The 18,789-nt window shown below is 38.6% G+C and overlaps 1 protein-coding gene across 3 annotated transcripts in view; it reads right to left on the reverse strand.

Moving 5' to 3' along the window:
- Positions 1-18,789, reverse strand: part of ANKS6 (ankyrin repeat and sterile alpha motif domain containing 6) — a 40,987-nt gene that overhangs the window by 19,854 nt on the left and 2,344 nt on the right. For all 3 annotated transcript variants that reach the window (XR_004982414.2, XM_036405746.2, XM_036405757.2), the window contains exons 2-8: positions 16,680-17,179; positions 14,365-14,409; positions 12,508-12,712; positions 8,923-9,029; positions 7,340-7,488; positions 1,481-1,691; positions 960-1,009 (exon numbers count right to left, since the gene is read on the reverse strand). Coding sequence is in view for 2 of the 3 variants with exons in the window: in XM_036405746.2 (XP_036261639.1) it covers positions 960-1,009; positions 1,481-1,691; positions 7,340-7,488; positions 8,923-9,029; positions 12,508-12,712; positions 14,365-14,409; positions 16,680-17,179 (1,267 nt within the window). In the remaining variant the exon portion in view is untranslated. The remainder of the gene's footprint in view (positions 1-959; positions 1,010-1,480; positions 1,692-7,339; positions 7,489-8,922; positions 9,030-12,507; positions 12,713-14,364; positions 14,410-16,679; positions 17,180-18,789) is intronic.

The following is an 18,789-nucleotide window of genomic DNA, read 5'->3' on the forward strand; positions in this document are numbered from 1 at the left end:
CTTAAGAAAGTTTACTGGGACCTGGTGATGTAGCTTCAAAATATTAAGTTAAGCAAAAAGATGAAAACACATTTAAAAAGAACAGAAATGAGACACAAAAGTACTATTTGAGAAGTACAACACATAATAACAACAGAGAAATCAATGAACATCATGGCACCCCTCAGTATTAGGCTTATTCATTTGATGTAATGAATATAGCTCATTAAGTGGCAGAAAAATGTCTCTTCCTTCACGGGGCTAAATATTGTTCAAGTTGACTTTCACAAGAATAACTATGAATTTCCAAAGAAATAACAATGTAGTCCTGAATACAGGATGACTGTAAACAGTGAGCAACTGCATGTTCCTGCTGTACATGTACTGCAGAAAGAGACAAAAACACCTCAACTGATTTTGCTCCCTGGAGTTCTGTCAGTCAGTCATATCAAAAGTTTTTACAAAAGAACTCGAACTTCTTACAAAAGAACATAAAGATAATAACCAGCCAAATTTAATGACATCACCAGGGAGTAAGCTGCAGGGGAATATAAAGTTACAGCATAACAAAAGAAGAAACAGAGTAACACAAATACACCTCCCAAACTAAATATTTCATGGTTGCCTCTACTAGCAATTTCACATCTCCATTGTACCATGTTCCATCCATGTTTTCCTCACTTCATACTACTTGTCAGCAACTAAGCAGCTGTTCCATCTATTTTACTATTTCATTGCTGATCAAGCAAAGGTATGGGTAATTCTTGAAAGAGGTCAGTACAGCTTCCATATCACACTACTTTTAGTACTTTCTAGTCTAAGAACTACTGGTATATCAAAGCCAATCAGTTCATGTCTAGTGACTACAAACAAGCTCTTTTTCTAGAAGTGACTTGGACAGGAGGCAAAAAACTGTAAAAATTATGGAAGCTACATGACCCTCTGAATTAGGCTGAAACACCAAAAACACTGTAACATACCATAGTTTTCAATAATTCATCGTCCTTTTCTCCTTTCACAGTGTTTGCACCTGAAAAATACATAAATTATGTTTTGTTGTTTAAATGTTTCTACTTCAGTTTCTAAGGCTAGCTCATTGTTTTTAAACAATCAACAGCTTAACCCTCAGTACAGACATAGTATGAGGATTTCCAGTGACACTCTCGTGCACCTCAGCTAAAGTTAAGCCAAGTCTTACTTTGCATTGCAGACAGTGGGGGATTTTTATGGAAGATATTAACACTTTTCAGTGACCAGTCTTAATTTATTGGTGTTTACTAAAGAACAGTAACATGGTTAGGTTAGTATTTTCCTGCTTAAATGCTACTGCATTCAGCATAATTAACAATGAGTACAAAAATCTCTCTTTCTATAGACTACAAATACATTACGTTTTTTCACTTATATTAAGCTAAAGCAGAACTAAAACAATAAATCAGAAATAATATCATCCTGACCACCCCACAAGAACTCATTTCCCACAAGACAACTCTGCTTTTACCACTAGCTTTGTTATTTGTGTTCCAAGCTGCAGCAGCATCAAGGTTTCCAGACATGTCTGTATCACTCTGTGAGGCTACTTTTATAGTGGAATTTAATGATGGTTCAGTCTCATCCGGAAAAGGCACAAACTGATTAGAAGGAAATCCATGGCGCAATGTCTGAGTCAACTTCAGCTTGCGGAATCGATTGGACATCCTGCTCCACCAGGACTAGATTGAAAAGAAGACACGACAATTTAATTCCAACTAAAAGGAAAAAAAAAAAGGAAAAGAGATGTATAATTAAGCAATCCTTACAGAAGCAATAATTTCACCAAGGAGTTTTTGAAATAAGCTAAAAAGCAATGTTAAAGTGGTTCGTAGTTACCAACAGAATCCTTCAGTGTAGTTTGCATGTGTAATAATTATCTCTTCCCTTATTTTCCACCTGGAAAATATTTTAAAATGTTTTTCCACAGTATCTGGAAGGCCAAAGTAGATAGAAATATTAGGGCAATTTGAATAGGGAATTTTTGCAGCTACATAGAAAATACTTAATTTTCCCATTAACTTCCAATTTCACCATCAATTTTTACTGTCTCTGGAATCAAGGAATGGCATCTCTATTTTATGCTTTTTAGAGGTGTGCATATGAGTTTATGTTATCTGCATCAAAGCTTCTCGCCAAGATTTTCAAAACCAGTGACAAACTGTAAGAGTTCTGATAGTATTTCTGTCAAACTAAAGATCCACAATCCATACAGTGCTGCTATATAGATAATTTAACCAGACTGGGAAGACTATAAACTGAAAAAGAGAAGGCAAGGAAACAGCAGCTGTGAAAACAACTTAAACCTTAGGACTATGTACCTATAACCTCCATCCATACACATATCACATATATGGAAACCGTTATGCAAAAGGACTTTGCTCAAAATAAAATTTATTCAAATATTCACATTTTTACAGACAGCGCAAGTTGCTTCAAATCTTCAGTAAGATAATTTCTAGACTATACAGAACCTATGCCATTTGTATCAAAAATTATGTAGCTTCTAGGTAAATCAGATTGTAAGTACCTTCTGATTATTTATTAAGTTTCTCCTTCTCTTTCTGGAACACTTTTTTAAAAATCTAATGTTAAAGTAACAACACTTCATCAGGGTAGCTTTAAGTGATAGCAAATCCAGGTAACAACCACCATATCCTTCTCTCTTCTTGGCATTTAATATTTTTCAGCTACTCACTGATAGATGTCTTTGCAACTTTTTTATACTTATCTTCTACATATTAATCCTTGTAGCAGAAGACCATTAAAAATATTTTAGATCTGCACAGAGCATTAGTAATGTATGGAGTTCTCAGACCTCTGTATCTCTTTTGTGTCACAACTAATAAAGATTTCCATTACTTTCAGCAACAAAAATCTGATGAAAAAAGGCAAGAGAGACAAATAGCTCTGAGAAAGCAATAAAACCCACAGTTCAGCATTTATTCACCTTCCAAAAGGAACTGGAAGTTCATCTAGTTTTAACATAGACTACAATGAGTTTACAAAAGAGAGTGCTTGCACTTCTTGGTTTTGGTCACTGAAGCTACCTTGCTTTTTGTAAGAAAGATCAGTTCTAATTGCCCATCATCTCTGTTACTCCTACCCACAGTGCTTCTGCTCCCCAAATATACACTCACACCACAAACTACCCCAAAACAGAGTAAATACAGCCACTATGTTACCAGACAAAAACCACTGCTCTCTGGCAAGAAAGTAATGGCACTGGAGAGGTTCACCTTGACTTCTGGTGTTCACAGTATGATGGTCTGATCTCTGGAGTTTTTAGTTTGCTGTTGTAGGAGCTTGCAGCCTCTCCATATATCCCTACCACATCACACATGTACAGAAGCTGTAATAAAGGGCTTTAAATAGACTGAGGAATTCAAGTAACAAAAATTCATTCCTAGTTAAAAATAGTGTCTATAAAAAGGCTGAAATCTAGCAGCAGTGGGAGAAGGCAACAGTATCAAAGAACTAGAAAAATAGTGTTTCCATTTTAGAAATACCTTACACATTTGTAAAAATGCTAGGAATAAAAGATTAAGGGGGAGAACTGGAAATCTCTGCCCTCAAACAATTTTAATCTAGAGGAGAAACTGAATGTGGTAATTCACACTGCTTTAATACTGACATTGAGAGTGCAATTCACTGAAGAAGAACCGGCAAGAAGAAAAAAAAAAGGAAATAAAATTTTTGCATATGGAAAAGGGATAACTTTGGTTTTGAGGCTGTTGGGAGGAAAGGGTTAAAATCAAATAAGAGGAGGGAAGGGTTCCTGCTCAAAGTGACCTTTCAGCTGGGAATTCAAAAAATGTAGGTGTGGAAAACTCCATTTATTATGCCTAGTGTCGTTTATCCTCTGCCTGACTGGAGAAGTAGAATTTCTGTGTAGAGGTAACACACTCTCACAGCCCCACCTGAAGCCCTTACTTATAGGATGAACTAAGCCTACTGGAGCCTGGGTCCCTGTGTGTCTCTGGCACCCAGCCTTGTGGTTCAGGTAACAAAATAAATCTTCTCCTTGCATTTCAGCTGTGGCTTGATGGTTGCCTTGGTTACCCACCCCTGTTGATTCACAGAGGCCACAAAATGGTAAGAAACAAAGCAGTTAACAGTTCTCGTGTGATAGAGGTGAAGAATGAGATCGTGAATATCCACTATGTTATCAGCAAGTAAAGGAACAGGGGCCAATATTGCACACAAATTAAAAATAAGAGAAACACATCGCAAAATAAAAAGTCTACTAGTTAATGACAAAAGTGCTCAAAGAAAAGGTGAGACTGAAAAGCATTTATTTTTTTAAACTTCATAAGCAGCCTACCTGTGATCAGGTATTTTAGTATGAGTACCATTAACAGGAGGAAGACAGGAATATATGTGCATTTGCTTAACAGAGTAAGAGTATTTAAATGAGCTTACACAAATTAGAACTAGACAATATTGATTAAAATTACCCCAGATCAATTATAGGCAACATGACCTCTGAATAAATATTGATTATCTTCACTAAAAAGTATGGAAGAAGTTACAGAAATCAGGCAAAAGGCAAATATACAATCACTGAAAAGGGAAAATCTGAAAATTTACTGATCAAAATGCTTACCATGAAAAAGCATAACTGAAAAAACTTCATATGTCATCACAGCTCATAAGACACAGCCAGCAGAGATTTGTTGAAAATAAACTCTACCAAATGAATCTCTTTTTGACAGAATAACCAGTCAAGTGAGCAGAAGGGAGGAAAAGCTGGAATGCAGCTTCACTTAATTAAAGCTTTTATTGCTATTTCATGTAGCATTCATCAAACAATTGAGAAAAATAGGGTTCAAGTAAAATTAATAAAGGGAAAAGACCACAGCCAAAAAATGAGACAAATTGTAAATTATTTGATCTCAAATTGGGAGATCATACTTTGTGCAATAGGTTTGGGAATGCTCACTAACAACTGCAACAATGAAACACAACATATTTTTCTGTAGTCTAAGGAAGACATCCATCTAGACAGTTTTGTAAGCACCTCTAACACTCTAAATTTAAACACTGCCAAACTGATATTTTTCAGTGGAGGTTCAAGCTGGCATGCAAGAAGAAATCAAGTGTACTAATGTAGGAAAAAAAGCAAGGAAATAAGCAAGTGTACATAAGAAAAAAAATCAATCACAACATAGCAGAAACTCAGTATAGATGCACAGTGTTACTGCTGCAAAAAAAAAAAAAAAAGTGAATTTCACTGGTAACAGGAAACACATCTGTGACGGAGTTTTTGTAGGCCACTAAGTGATACTGTGACCCTGGTCAGAATCTCACCACTCATCATGAGGATTTTAGAATCCTCATCTTGACAGATAACATACAAACTAGAAATAGTCAGAAGTTTAGGAATCAAAACATAAAAACAAGGAAATTTGCATTAATCAATTTTGTTTAGACTAGAAAAAAAAGATTGAATATGATAGTTCTCTAAGTATTTATACAGTTCTTACAAAAATGAAGGTGACCACTGAACAAGACTCAATCAATTTAATGGGCAACAAAAGAAAAAATGCAGGCTGAGAAAAATTCAGACCCAAAAAAGCACCAAGCAGTGGAACTGGGTGCTGATGGAGAAACCATGGGATCAGGGGATCTTCTTCACCACAGTGAAAGAAAAGCAAACTGAATATCTCTCAAAGATGCTCTAGGTACATTTTTTTTATCTCCTGATGCTAAGGCAAGTGAGCCTCATGAATTCCCTCTCACTCTCACATTTCCATTATCCTGCAGACCCCACACTCAGTCATTCGCACTGATCTAGACAAAAAAATGCTGTACTGGTCAAATTGCCATAAATATCTTTTGTTTACAGTTCCAGCTCACCACAGAGCAGTTGTCCACACAGAAACACGGCTGCTACAAATCCCAGGAGAGATCCCCTCACGACAGCCCTCTCTTGACATGCTGGCCCAAAGAAACATGACTGTTATGACATTGCCCTCCAGCCACAAAATCTGAAAATACCATTTTTACCCTTTTGGAGTATTTGTAAGAAGAGTAAGACAGGTAAGATACTCATGGTCAGACAGGCTGATTAGTAAAGCATTAAGAAGCGATGGAAGAATGGATAACATAAGCTTATGGGTTGTATTTTTAATAGAACTATACAGAATACAATTTCTGCTGAAAAAAAACGTTTGATAATGACTAGTAAGCATTGTAATACTCTAGCTTTGAGGCCAAATACTTAAATATTCCAGAATATTAAATTTGTGTCAATAATTGTGTCTATCCTTCCCCTATCCTTATCACTGGCAATAGTTAGGTTTTTTTTTCACCTAACAATCTTTTATGATCCTAATTCAAGCCTTTGTGTCATAACACTGTAAGGGTTGCAATCCAATCCATTGTTGATCTGTATTCCACAGAGCCAAAATCTATTCTGACAATTTCCCATCTAAGTAAAATAGCTCTGTTTAAATTGACAATGAAGTTGTATCATATTGAATAATAGCATAATCATATGAAAACAATGTACCTTCATAGTTAAAATGACAAAACAGATTTGAGCCGAAGCAGAACTTCAAATGGTCTTTAAAATTCATGTCAAAAATAGCCTGGAAATTAACATTACTTTTTTCAAGATCCTGGTAATATTTATACTTAAGGGATGACATCATAGACTCCAGAAAATTCTGAGGTACACTACACATACACCATAATTAAAGATTATTCACTAAATAAACTGATGCCCCAAAACAGGACAACAATGGCAACAACAACAAAACTAATTCTTCTTCCTTCTCTTTTGCAGTCAATGAAAGTTGGAGTATCTTTGTTTAGTTGGCATGCACTTATTCTGACTCCATGTTGTTTCCCATCAGTTTTGAGTTAAGGATACAGCATATCAGATGACATGTAAGCTTGAGTGCACACTCCTCCACAACTCTTCATATTAAAATCTCTGCTATAATATTTTAAATTTTCAATGTCAATAGCCTGCTACCATTTATGGCTATGAAGGAGTCTACCCTCTGTCCAGATTTAAAAGCAAGATCATAATGGAAATTGAGTTCCAAAGTTATGAACATGGTACCTTCCACTTAATCATGAGTTCTATTTGTGGGTACTGAAATGCTTCAATGCAAATGCTTCAATGGCTTGCTACCTGAAGTTGAATATGTGCTACACTCCACAAAACCAGAACACACTGTCAACAAGGAATTCAGAAATAACACACAACTCCCCAGCAAACCCAGTTACATATTAGATCCAAAACACTTCTTAGCAATTGTTTTTTCTGCTTATACATTACAGGAATTAATGAGTTTTTATCAAGAATGAATATATTTACCTTTAGGCCTCCTTTGTCATCTGGCAAGATTGGGACATTTAAGGATTGCCTACTTCTGGAACGAGGAAGAGATGATCTGTTGTTCACTTTATTCTTGTCTTTATCTACTTGCATGCATGCTGACGCCAGTAACCTTACAAGCTCTGTATCTAAAAGGAAGCAAATTGAGATAATGTTTCTCCTGTTTTGCTTTCCCAAATTACAACCAATACACTGACATTTTCCCTGTAAATCACATATAAGTAGTAACTGATCTATCTCACACACAAAGCACATGGACCCCCAAAACATTCTTTCTTGACCTATTTTCCCATGTCTTATCCCCACAATTTGGGCTGCAGTCTTAGCATCTCTCTAAAGGTATTTATCAATATAAATAAGCATGCTACTCAGCTGGAATCAGTCATGTGTGACCAAGTGAACTGCCCACTCTCACACTTTGTACAAGTTAAGAACAATATTGAGACGTTCCCTTTTCTCACCTGGCACAGAAGAGAGTAGAGAAAAATAAATATTCTTTCTTCAAGCACAGGTTGCAGAAAAGAAGTTCGAAAGTAAATCCCAAAGAGAAAGAAGATGTTCAGCCTGGACAATGAAGGGACTGAAAAGAAATGGTAAGAAAAAAGATGGACAAAAAAGAAGTAATAAAAAAGTAAGAGGATGAAAAAAGAACAAGCATGACAGGAGACAGGAAAGCAAAAAATAAAAATTCTGTAAATCTGCATTTTGTACAGGAGCCAGGTAGGATTTTCAGAAAGGCAGAGAGAACTGAACAAGAGAGAAAGAAGTAGTGAGACAAACTATTCTGTCTCAGAAGTTAGTTCTAAAATAATTCTCTGTATTTACTGTCTAGAATGTTGTACTATTAGTGATCTACCTTTTCCATAGAAAACAATCTGCTAGTAACCATGACCACCATAGGTGTAAATTCAGAGACTTCATCTGCAGTCATGGGTTTTGGCTTCAGATAAATCAATTCAGGTACCAAGGAAGGTTAACGGTAACAAATTATATATGTAAAACAAACTGCAACAAAAACTAAATGTGTTTCATTCAAGCCTCCCCAAAGCATGCTGTCTTGTCCTACAGCACTCCCACACAAACAACCGGAACCCTGAGGTGTGATTTATTCTCAGCCTGTACAGAACTAGCTGGAGGTTCAGTCAGGAGTTCCCTAGTTCTGTTCCTACTGTGCTCTCTCTGTCCTGTCCCTTGGCTGCTCTTTGTCAAGGGGCAATTTCTAGCTCCAGCTCATAGCTCTGTGTTAATGACACTTCAGAGTACCAGTGCCCCCACAATCAAATGCCACACAGTTGGCTCTGGTGACACAAACAGAACAGTTTTCAAGCATCTTCAGAACCAAAAGTAAGAGGAATGCACAAAATCTGTTATCCCATAAACGTACACACTCATCTAACCAATTAACTCAAACCCCACCACTTTCAGACAGTGTCCTTTCTTGCTCCAGTCCGGCCTAGACATGAGAGGATACTTCCTAGCAACTGCAATGTATTTTCTGGATTGGAAGGAATGTACATTTGTTTATATTGTACATTTCTCCACAGCATTTTGAAATAGCATACCTGGATCATTCAGAAGCATTATCAGGTCAAACGCTGTGTATCCATTTTTCGCACGAAGGTTAACATCAGCTCCTTGATTTAACAAATACTTAACAACATTTTTGTTTCTTTAAGGGAAGAAAAAAGGGCATTGATCACATTAAAGAACAAGTAAATGAAGAAAGAAGCTCCCAATATTCCATTTGCAACCTTTTATAACATTGTTCCTGAATCAGAGATCAGTTTTACACATTCTACAGATAACTTAGTGTTAAATTTCTTCACAAGCTCTTCAAAAGCTCCCACAAATCCTTTGTCAGTCACGTTTTTACTCAGTACGACTTACATTAATCAACATGCAGAAAGTTAGCCTTAAAAGCACCATTTTAATATCATTAAAAGCACCATTTGAATATCAGCTTCCTAAGCTGATCCTTTGGAAGTGACTGCAATATGTTGCTAAACACCTTTCCAATGAAAGTCATTAATGCCTAGGGCAGAAAAGCAGATGGAACGACAAAGGACATTTCAGTAGTCATCACATGCCATCTTTAAAACTTCAATGCAACCTCTTTTTCACAACTTGCACAGTAAGAAATTGCATACAGAAAAGCCAAATTGACTGAAGATAACTGATAAACTTCAAACAGTACTTCACCTAATTATAGCTATAAATTTTATAATTGAGAGGGCACATTATCACTTCCCTGAGGTGTTTCAAATGCAAAAACAATCAGCATCAACACAAACACCTCCAACAAAAGCTCCTCAAAGCTAGCTGCATAAAAGACACTCACCATCCTGCGCTATTAGCCCCTCTCCCCTCTGATACACCTGAGTAAATAAGCAGGACTAGCCTTGTGAGTTAAAAAAAATACTTCAATTCAACCTATGAAATAACTGAACAGAAAACAAAGCTAGGGAAAATATATTTAATATTAAAACTCTTTAACAGTGACTGACCTTGTATAAAATCAAACTCTGACATGCATCAGCAACACAGAGAAAAAACATTCTCAAGCACCAACAGGTAACTGCAAATTCTAATAATGAAGCTGAAAAATGGATCTCAACATCTCCACTTCAGAGCATCATTTCTTATTCAGATTACATTTCCACTCCTGAAATCACTCCACACAAAATCAACCTGAAATGGAGGATGACTGTTACTCCTCTCTTCTAACAAAAATTCTGCTTATCCTCAACACAGCTCCTCTGCATATTTCCTATTACTTTCCTACTCTTCTTTAGAACTATCATCCCTCCATCCTGGTCTCCAGTCCTGCACCTTGTGAGCACACAGAGACACTACTTTTTAGTGCCTCGGGCTCAGAGAGACCTGGCCTGCTCCCTCCTTCAAACCCTTCACACTACTGGTGGTCCTGAGAAAGGGTTAGCTGAGGTTCTGTGGAGCTCAAAGATTTCCAGATGTTATGAAAATTTTCAACTCTCCATGCTAAGAAAAAGACTCAGATGCAAAGTATAGAATTATAAGTATTATGCACGTGAGGTATTCCACCCACACTGGGGCAGTGCGAACGCGGCTTTACACGAACGGCTCTTGTGTATTTCAAGTGTACCACCTCCACTTGTACTATGATTGCTCATCATAGTAAACTTAGCACAGCAATTGTACTTCTGCAGCCTTCATGCTGCTCTTCTATTGATCCAGATGTCCCTGGAGTCAGTCTTGCTGTCATTACTTACTATGACACCATACAGCACTGAGAGGGTTTCATAGCTGGCTGCGATGCTGGGATTATCTTGGGTGACTAGGGACATCTTTTATCCTTCATGGATAGTTCTAAGTTCCCAAGAAGTCACACCCTTATTTCCAGGACTGGGATGTCCTTCTGGTCTTTTTACTGAGCCAGTGTCCTTTAGACAGCTTACTTCAGCATGAACAATATCAAACACTCCTAAAATTCCACTACCTCAAATGTTAAGCGTATTAACAAAATTAACTTACAAAGTTTCAAACTTACAAAGTTGACTGATATATTATGGAAAAGACTTTTCATAATCCCATCCTCCAGTAAACTGAACAGCCAGTATCTAAACACATGCAGGACTAACTTTTGTATGTGCTTCCACAAACAAGCACCTGAGTACCAGCAAGGGGACATGCTAGCAGCCCTGCCCATCACTTTGTGCTGGCTGCTCCTAGTCCAGCTGTGTACTGTGTGACTGATGCTAAGTGAAACAGCTGCACCAGAAAATCTGATCTTAGTGCACTTCTGTCACTACGATCAATAAAGGTCCCAAGAACTACTTCAGAAAAGTTTCACAAGGCAATGACAACTTGACCTCCTATTTTTCCTCTTTGTTGCATTTACACAGTCCAAGGAGATCTGCTGACTAAAAAAAAAAAATCTGGTGCAGAATACCTGCCTTTATACAATTAATGCACTACCACTTAAGAGAACCTTCACCTTGCTGCGGGCCTTATCTACAAAAAAGAAAAGTTCACCTTCCTGAACTGAATATCCTGTATTTAAACAGTGTTAAGTATATGATAGATATCACATATGAAGTACCAGCCAGGGCAATTTTTGAGGTCTGACTCCTAAGCAGCTACTTAGATTTACAAAGGAGCTTTACAGAAAATGACAATTATTTTGGCTGCATTTCCAAAAACTCGATGAAAACTAAAGGCTGAACAGAAGAACACAGAAATGGTTTTAGGACTGGAAAATGGGTGCATGGAAAGCTGATTGCCTTGAAGTTTCATAACTTCATGTAAGACTTACAACCCTGGCAGGAAGGGTGATAGAATCTTTCACAATACTGAAAAACATCAAAGGATGGAAGCTGAAGTGTGCACCAAGGCTCCTGGGGACTGCCTGGAGCACTATGTTCCCAGTAGTTACTGAGCTTGCTTCAGGTTCCCAAATGCTTTACTCATTCTAAAATCCAAACATCACAGAATAACCGGAGTTAGAAGGGACCCACAAGGACTGCTGAATCCAAGACTGCTGAATCCCTGCACAGCATCATGCCCAAGGGACACACCATGTCTCTGAGTGCTTTGTTCCAACACTCCTTGAACTCCGTCAGGCCAGGTGCTGTGACCACTTCCCTTGGGAGATCTTTCCAGTGCCCAACCACCCTCTAAGCTAAGAACTTTTTTCTAATATCCAACCTAAACCTTGCCTTGAGACTTCTGGCCACTCCCTCGGGTCCTGTCACTGGTCACCACAGAGGAAGATGTCAGTGCCTGTCCTCCTCTTTCCCCCATGAGGAAATTGTAGACGGCAATGAGTTTTCCTCTCAGACTCCTCTTCTCCAGGCTGAACAGGCCAAGTGACCTCAGTCACTCCTCACACAGTTTCCCCTTAAGGCCCTCCACCATCCATGTTGCCCTCCAGTGGACATTCTCTAATAGTTTAATGTCTTTCTCATACTATGGTGATCAAAACATAATTCAGATCTGCTCCAAAAAGCTGAGGGCAGTGCAAGAGTCATGAGAAACTGAGGTCATGAGTCTCTTAATTTCTTTTAAGACCTTTCTGCTTCTAGAGTCAGTATCACAGAGGATTTTTTCTATTGGGACATAAGAAAAATTAAACTTCTTACTGCTAGACACAAAGAGAGCACATATCTTACCCATGGTAGGTGGCCTGCATTAGTGCTGTCCAGCCATGAACATTATCCTGCTTATCAATATCAGCCTTTTTCTCAACAAGGAACTGAACAAGGGGCAGCTGTCCAGTTACAGCTGCAATCATTAAAGGAGATGCACCATCAACAGTGGTAACATTAACCTGACTCAGATCTTCATCAATGATCTCTTTAACCAGCTGAAAGTTTCCTGTAAAACAGTGATAAAACATAACCTAAATGTTAATTAGTACATATTTCCAGCCAACATAAAATTGCATGAGGCACTGTATTTTCCTCATTTTCTCTACCTGTACACTTATGGCACAATCCCATTACAATAATTATTTTCTGAAATGAACGACTAAGGAAGGTTGTATAAACTGCAGTGCATCCTGCAAGTGAAGACACAAATAGGGAATATTTCTATTAAATTGCCATAAGATAATGTCCTGCGAAGAAAATTAATGATGCTCAGGCACCATGATTTTTCTTTCAAAGATCCCTGTTCCATTTCCACAGGCTGCAATCACAGAATCAACGATTTTAGAATCAAAGTAGCTGGGTATAAAGGCACTCTACAAGGTGGTGGAGATCATTCCTTGCCTTAAACAGGTAGAATAATGCCCTGTCTCACACTGACCAGTAAGTTCCTCTTACAAAGATTCTAAAAACCTTTACTGATGGAATTCCACAACCTCAAAGGAGTTTACTCCAGCACTCAACTTTCTTATATTCCTAATGATTTTTTTTCTGCCTCCAGTATTCGAACTACGCCTCCAATACAAAACTTCCCTACTCCTTGCTCAAGAGTAAAGTCATTTGTTGTCATTAGTCAGCTGTACAGTTCCTTAAAATCTATTCTAATTTTCAAGTTTCCACATAAAGAAGCTGGTAGTCACTTGAGTTCTTGTCTAGATTACAAAAAGCAGTATGAAATATGTTACTGAATGTATTTGAACAAGGTTGAGGGTTTTTTCCTAAATCTTGAAGTAGGGCTGCTTTTAAAAAATGTATGAGGTAGTCAGGACTGTCTTAAACAGAGAGCTTAAGCACACCTACATCCTGTATTTTTTTGATGTCCTATGGCAGGCAAAAGCAGGGAAGAAGAGAAGGAAAAAAAAGATCTCTGTGACTGTGTGTACCACCACAGGAATAGGGGCAAGAACAAGCAAATCATCAACTGCCATGCAAATGGAAAAATTTTCACCTTTAAAAAAACCCTTCAGATGGTAAACTGCTTCATAGCATAGGCTGCTTTCAACTCAATCACAGAAATGAACATTTGCCTTGGAAAGTCATTCAGAATCCCAGACAAACCCTGCAGCCACTTGAATGCACTCACTGAAACTCACATCCACGAATGCCACTCAGCTAATTTCTTGGAACAGGACTACTTTTTGTACGTTCCAGTTTGGTAAAAGACAGTGGGTGGCTTTTTTAACACAGACCCAGAGCAGACTTTGTTAAACAGAAACCCTGGAACCTACAGAGACACCAGAATTTACTTTGGATCCTGGACACTCCTTAATCTAATGAGTTGCTTTTTTAACAGTGCTGCCATCCATAGCCAAATAAAAAAAAGCCAAAACCCAATGTGCTGACCAGTATTCATTTGGCCCCTCCTATGCTACTTCTTCTGACCCAGCACTAACATCTGTAAATCTCAAAAATCACAGGGGTACAAGAAGGGCACACGATCACTCTAAAAATCTAACAGACTTGAGGCTTTCCCAGGAAGATGCTTTGGTAGCTCACATGTGAAGAGCAGGAACAGAAAAATCATGTTTCCCACACTAGCAAACAGACATGCTCTGAAGTTAGAAAAACTCGACAGGGTGGAAGAATCATGACAGTACTTACCCATTTTCAAAGCATGAAAGACATCAGGTTGCCTCTTTTCTGCATCTGAAAGAAATATAAACATTTATATTAGCAATCAAAAAGAATAGCAAAAATCTCTAGTAGAATTTTTATACAAAAAAACTATTAAAAATTTAAAGTATTATAAAACACATGTTTAGGCATATACTTAATAAGAACAAAGAAAGTATTGACAAGTTCTGTATTACCTTTGGGAAGAATGAATCACCTGTATAGTTCTTTGAGCAGAGCTAAAGCTAGAAACTATAATAAGGCACCAGCACAGGCTTTTCAATTTCCATTCTCCATCAGGAAACTGTATTTGGAAACTCTTTTTTTCCTGCCTGGAAGTCTAAAATATCCACTAAAGAATTACAGTATGGCTTTGTGGTCTGGTAAAATTGCCTGTACAACAGTGAACACTCAAATTGTATGGGATTATTTTGAAAGGTGACTCAAAAGGAGTTTTACAAGCTGCTCCAGTTTTATTTCCTCTTGAGTATTTCCAGGTTAATTTGTAAAGGTCACAAAAATAATAGTGTCAATTTAACTATGTGGCTTGTTACTTGTGAATTAATATTCTTCAGCTCCCAGATAATCATCCCCATAATAAGAACTGTAATTATTACAAATTGTAATATTTTGAGCGAAGAATCATTCTTTTTACCTGGCTTAACAGTACTTCGAAAATTCTGACACTATATAAGATGAGGAAAAAATAGTGACATATTTTTCACCTTCCACTCATGCCAGAAAATACCGTCCTCTATCTTCGAAATTATTATGGACAAATTATTACCACGGAATCCATGGAGTAACAAAATTTTATGGAAAACAAGGAGACACTGAGAGATTTCGTGAGCCCAATTCTGGCATTTTTATGAAACACAGAAAAGGTTTATGTTCACAGCTTTACTCCAAAGGAAGTCACCTTAATATGATGAACAAAAGCAATTGCTGAAAAGCCCAAAATACTCCAAGAAACTCTTATTTTAAACCCAGGAAAGAGAGTGATGGGTCCTACATTTTCTCCTGATTCAGAAACTGCTCTTATAGAAGGAACTGTGTGTATGAGCTCACCACTGTAAAACAGATTTCAAAAGACTAGTTTAGGAAAGGACCAGGCTCCATTCTTGTCATGTGAAAACTCTGGAGGAGAGGCAGCTTCAGGGAGCAGGAGACCATAAGAAGATGCCAGAAGGAAAGACTGAGATCTGGGTAAGCCTAAGTAAGGACAGGGACAGAAGGCAGGTAACACTCAAGCCATTCCAGGTAGTAAATCTGCTGCTGAGAACAGCTGTGGGAAGAGAGCTGCTTTCTCCTAGGAGGCAATTCACCCTATCTATGGCAATGGATCAGAAGAAAAGTTCCTTTTTTCCTGTCTTCCAGACGACAAAAATGATCTTTCTTCTTCACAGGATATTCAAGACTCCAGCACTAGGAGGAGACTTGAAGTATGATCAAAAACCAATGCAGAAATTTGTGTGGAAGAATAATGTTTTTACCCTCCTCTCTGCCCAAGTGAGTTACTAGCCTCCTGATGATGGAAATTCCCCCTCAGCAGAGGTGACAAACATCAATCTGCTTTAAAGCAAGTCCAGTCTTCTCACTTAAACAGAATCCTTCAATACCTTAAGTTGAGGCCAACTCTGCCTGAACATACACCCTGTACATGCAAACACATGGACACTCGTGAATTCCATGGATCTCTGATCCTGTATACTGTAAGCAACAGATGTCTGTTCCTCAAGGTCATGAGCAAACATCTACAATCAATCAGTCCTGCCTGGCAGCATGGCTGGATGAAAGCTCTAGAGTTCCAACTTAACCTATAAGTCAATATCTGAGTTCACACCTTCTCTACAGCAGAAACAGATGTCTGATTTTTGTTCTTACTTCTTCAAGTACAAGGGAAGCTTGACCTGCAGAAATGACACCAAATGCAGACAACAGTTTTGGACATGTCCATATGGCAGTGGAAAATGATCCTTCTAGAGCTAGCCACATCCTTATCTTTTATAGCAAACAGTACAAAGCTGGAAAATCCAGCTCTTCCAAACCCTCTTGTTAAGCACTTCCCAGTGCTGGCTTGCATAAATATCTTGAAAAGTGTCCCCAAAACAGCCACATACAGACAGGAATCTTATCCTGCTAACATGGAAAAAATTTGCTGAAGTTGGGCTCTTGTACCTCAGCTGAAGTAGGTGTGCCTACTCCAACATTTTCAAAATCCAGCTGCAAATTACAAAGAACATCATGCCCATACAAAGTAAGCTCCTCAATTCCTAAAGAGAAACAAAAAAATAATTCCATACCTGCCTGAGGCCTAATCGTTGTGAGAGATTCCAAATAGTCCTTCATGTCTTTGTGTTTGAAGCCAACAGAGATTTCAAAAGGTGTTTTATGCAGCACATTCAAGTGATCAGGGTTGGCACCTTTCTCCATGAGCTGCTGTGCCAAGCTCACCTTTCCACTAACGGCTGCCAGCATTAAAGGGCTCCAGCCCATTGTCTTTATAGTGTAGTTACAATCAGCTCCCCAGTCTAGCAACAGATGCACCACTGCCTCATGTCCATGCTGAGCAGCTGCCATCAGTGGAGTGATATCGGGAAGATCATCTCTGCTGCTGTTAAGTACATTTGTGCTAAAATGGTCGTAATTGTCCACAAAAGCTCCAGATTCCAGCAACAATTTCACCATGCTGACATGACCGCCTCTGGAGGCCATTGTGAGGACACTGGCTCCTAACTTGTTCTGTGCATTGAGATCAGCACCATTCTCCAGCAAGATATGGGCCACGCTTAGATGTCCAAACCTTGGAAGAAAGAGACACAAGGGAGAATTAACACCTTGGACTGCAAAAAACCAACATACTCCGAACCTAGAAAACTTCATTACCAAATTTGCCAATTGACTAATACATACACTGTGAGGGACCATACAAGCATCTCTGATTGTGACAATGGGCACCTTGCTGGAGGAGACCACTCATCAGCTGAGGACTGTAAACTAAACCATTCCACATGCACCAGTGACCGTGCTCATAAAGCAGGCACCTATTGAAGAGGGTGGTCTGCTCAAAGCAGCAAAGTGCCAGCCTCATTTTCTGCCACAGGGCACCAACTCATAACTTCCATAAACCAGTGTCACTTTCATCCTCTTATTTCCACAGATGTATCACATTAAAAGATCAAAGCCAGTTTGTTTCCAGAGATCTTTATTAAGTACTGCCATTACTACTGAACAACTGGAGTAAAAACTGCAGAGTCAGTGCTAACTAAGGAAGAAAAAGACCATTATAAAAGACTGACTCTCCAGTTGATAAATCTGCAGTATCCCTTGTTTTCCAGTTGTGAACCATCAATGAACTCCCACAACGTAAGAAGACTTAGGGAATACAGATGTGTCCATGAAGCTCAGAGAAGAACACGGTGAGTGGCCATCACTGCTGTAAAGTTAGCTGAACTTCCCTCAACACCAAGGGGACCAGAGAGGATCTTTAAGAGAAATGGTTTACCAGCAGTGGGACAACTGGCCATGTGAATGGCCTTCCCTAAAACAATCAATGGAAATTATTCTGCTCCTCAGTCACACACACCAGCATGGGGGGAAGCATCAACACGGTTCAGCCCAACACCGAGCACCAAAATGAAATGAAAATAAATTTTAAAAAAGTAAGGTGCTTGAGTTGGCTTCCAGCCAGGTACTCCTTCCTGATAACTGGGGATACCCAGTGAGTAAGTTGACAAAAGCAGGCAGACAGAACAACCACAAACTCACTCAGCTAGAATGCAAAGAGTAAATTTATTTGTTACCTCGTGAACCTGGGGATCCCCAAAGCAACACACAGGGAGAGATACAGAAGTGGAGAAGCAGGCACCATTACCAGTTCATGCTAAAGGACCAATGGCCTGCAGTTCACACAAGACTTATCAAGAATTATTCCTGGCTGCAAGGTCACTTAAGTGATTTAAAATCCTCCTCAACAGTCTTTAGGTTTTTAACCCATTCCTTCCAACACCCAGCATTGTGATGATGAGCATACAGGGACTGGTAATGGGTGTGCCATAGTGTCTTGTGATTCGACTGTCTGTTGCAGTTTCTAGGTCAGGCTTGTGCTATGATTTCAAGAGACTGCTGTATTACAAGGCTAAATTAAAACCCTGTGTAATATTAAGTATCTGCCAATAATGAAATATGGCACCAAACCCTCCTTGTGTGAAATATCTACAAGAACTTGCTCAGAGTACTGAACTCTGACACCAGCTTTACCAGAAACCTAGCTTTGATATCACTTGACTATCAGAGGCTCTGCTAGTTCGTCAGTAAGCAAAAGGCAATCAGACAAGCCACACCCCCAACCAGCCAGTTATCAGTGAGAAAATGGCAACCCCATATTTTAACAAATATAATACCTTGACAAGA

Source organism: Molothrus ater, chromosome 1 (genome assembly GCF_012460135.2).
Source record: "Molothrus ater isolate BHLD 08-10-18 breed brown headed cowbird chromosome 1, BPBGC_Mater_1.1, whole genome shotgun sequence".
In the NCBI taxonomy this organism is placed as follows: domain Eukaryota; kingdom Metazoa; phylum Chordata; class Aves; order Passeriformes; family Icteridae; genus Molothrus; species Molothrus ater.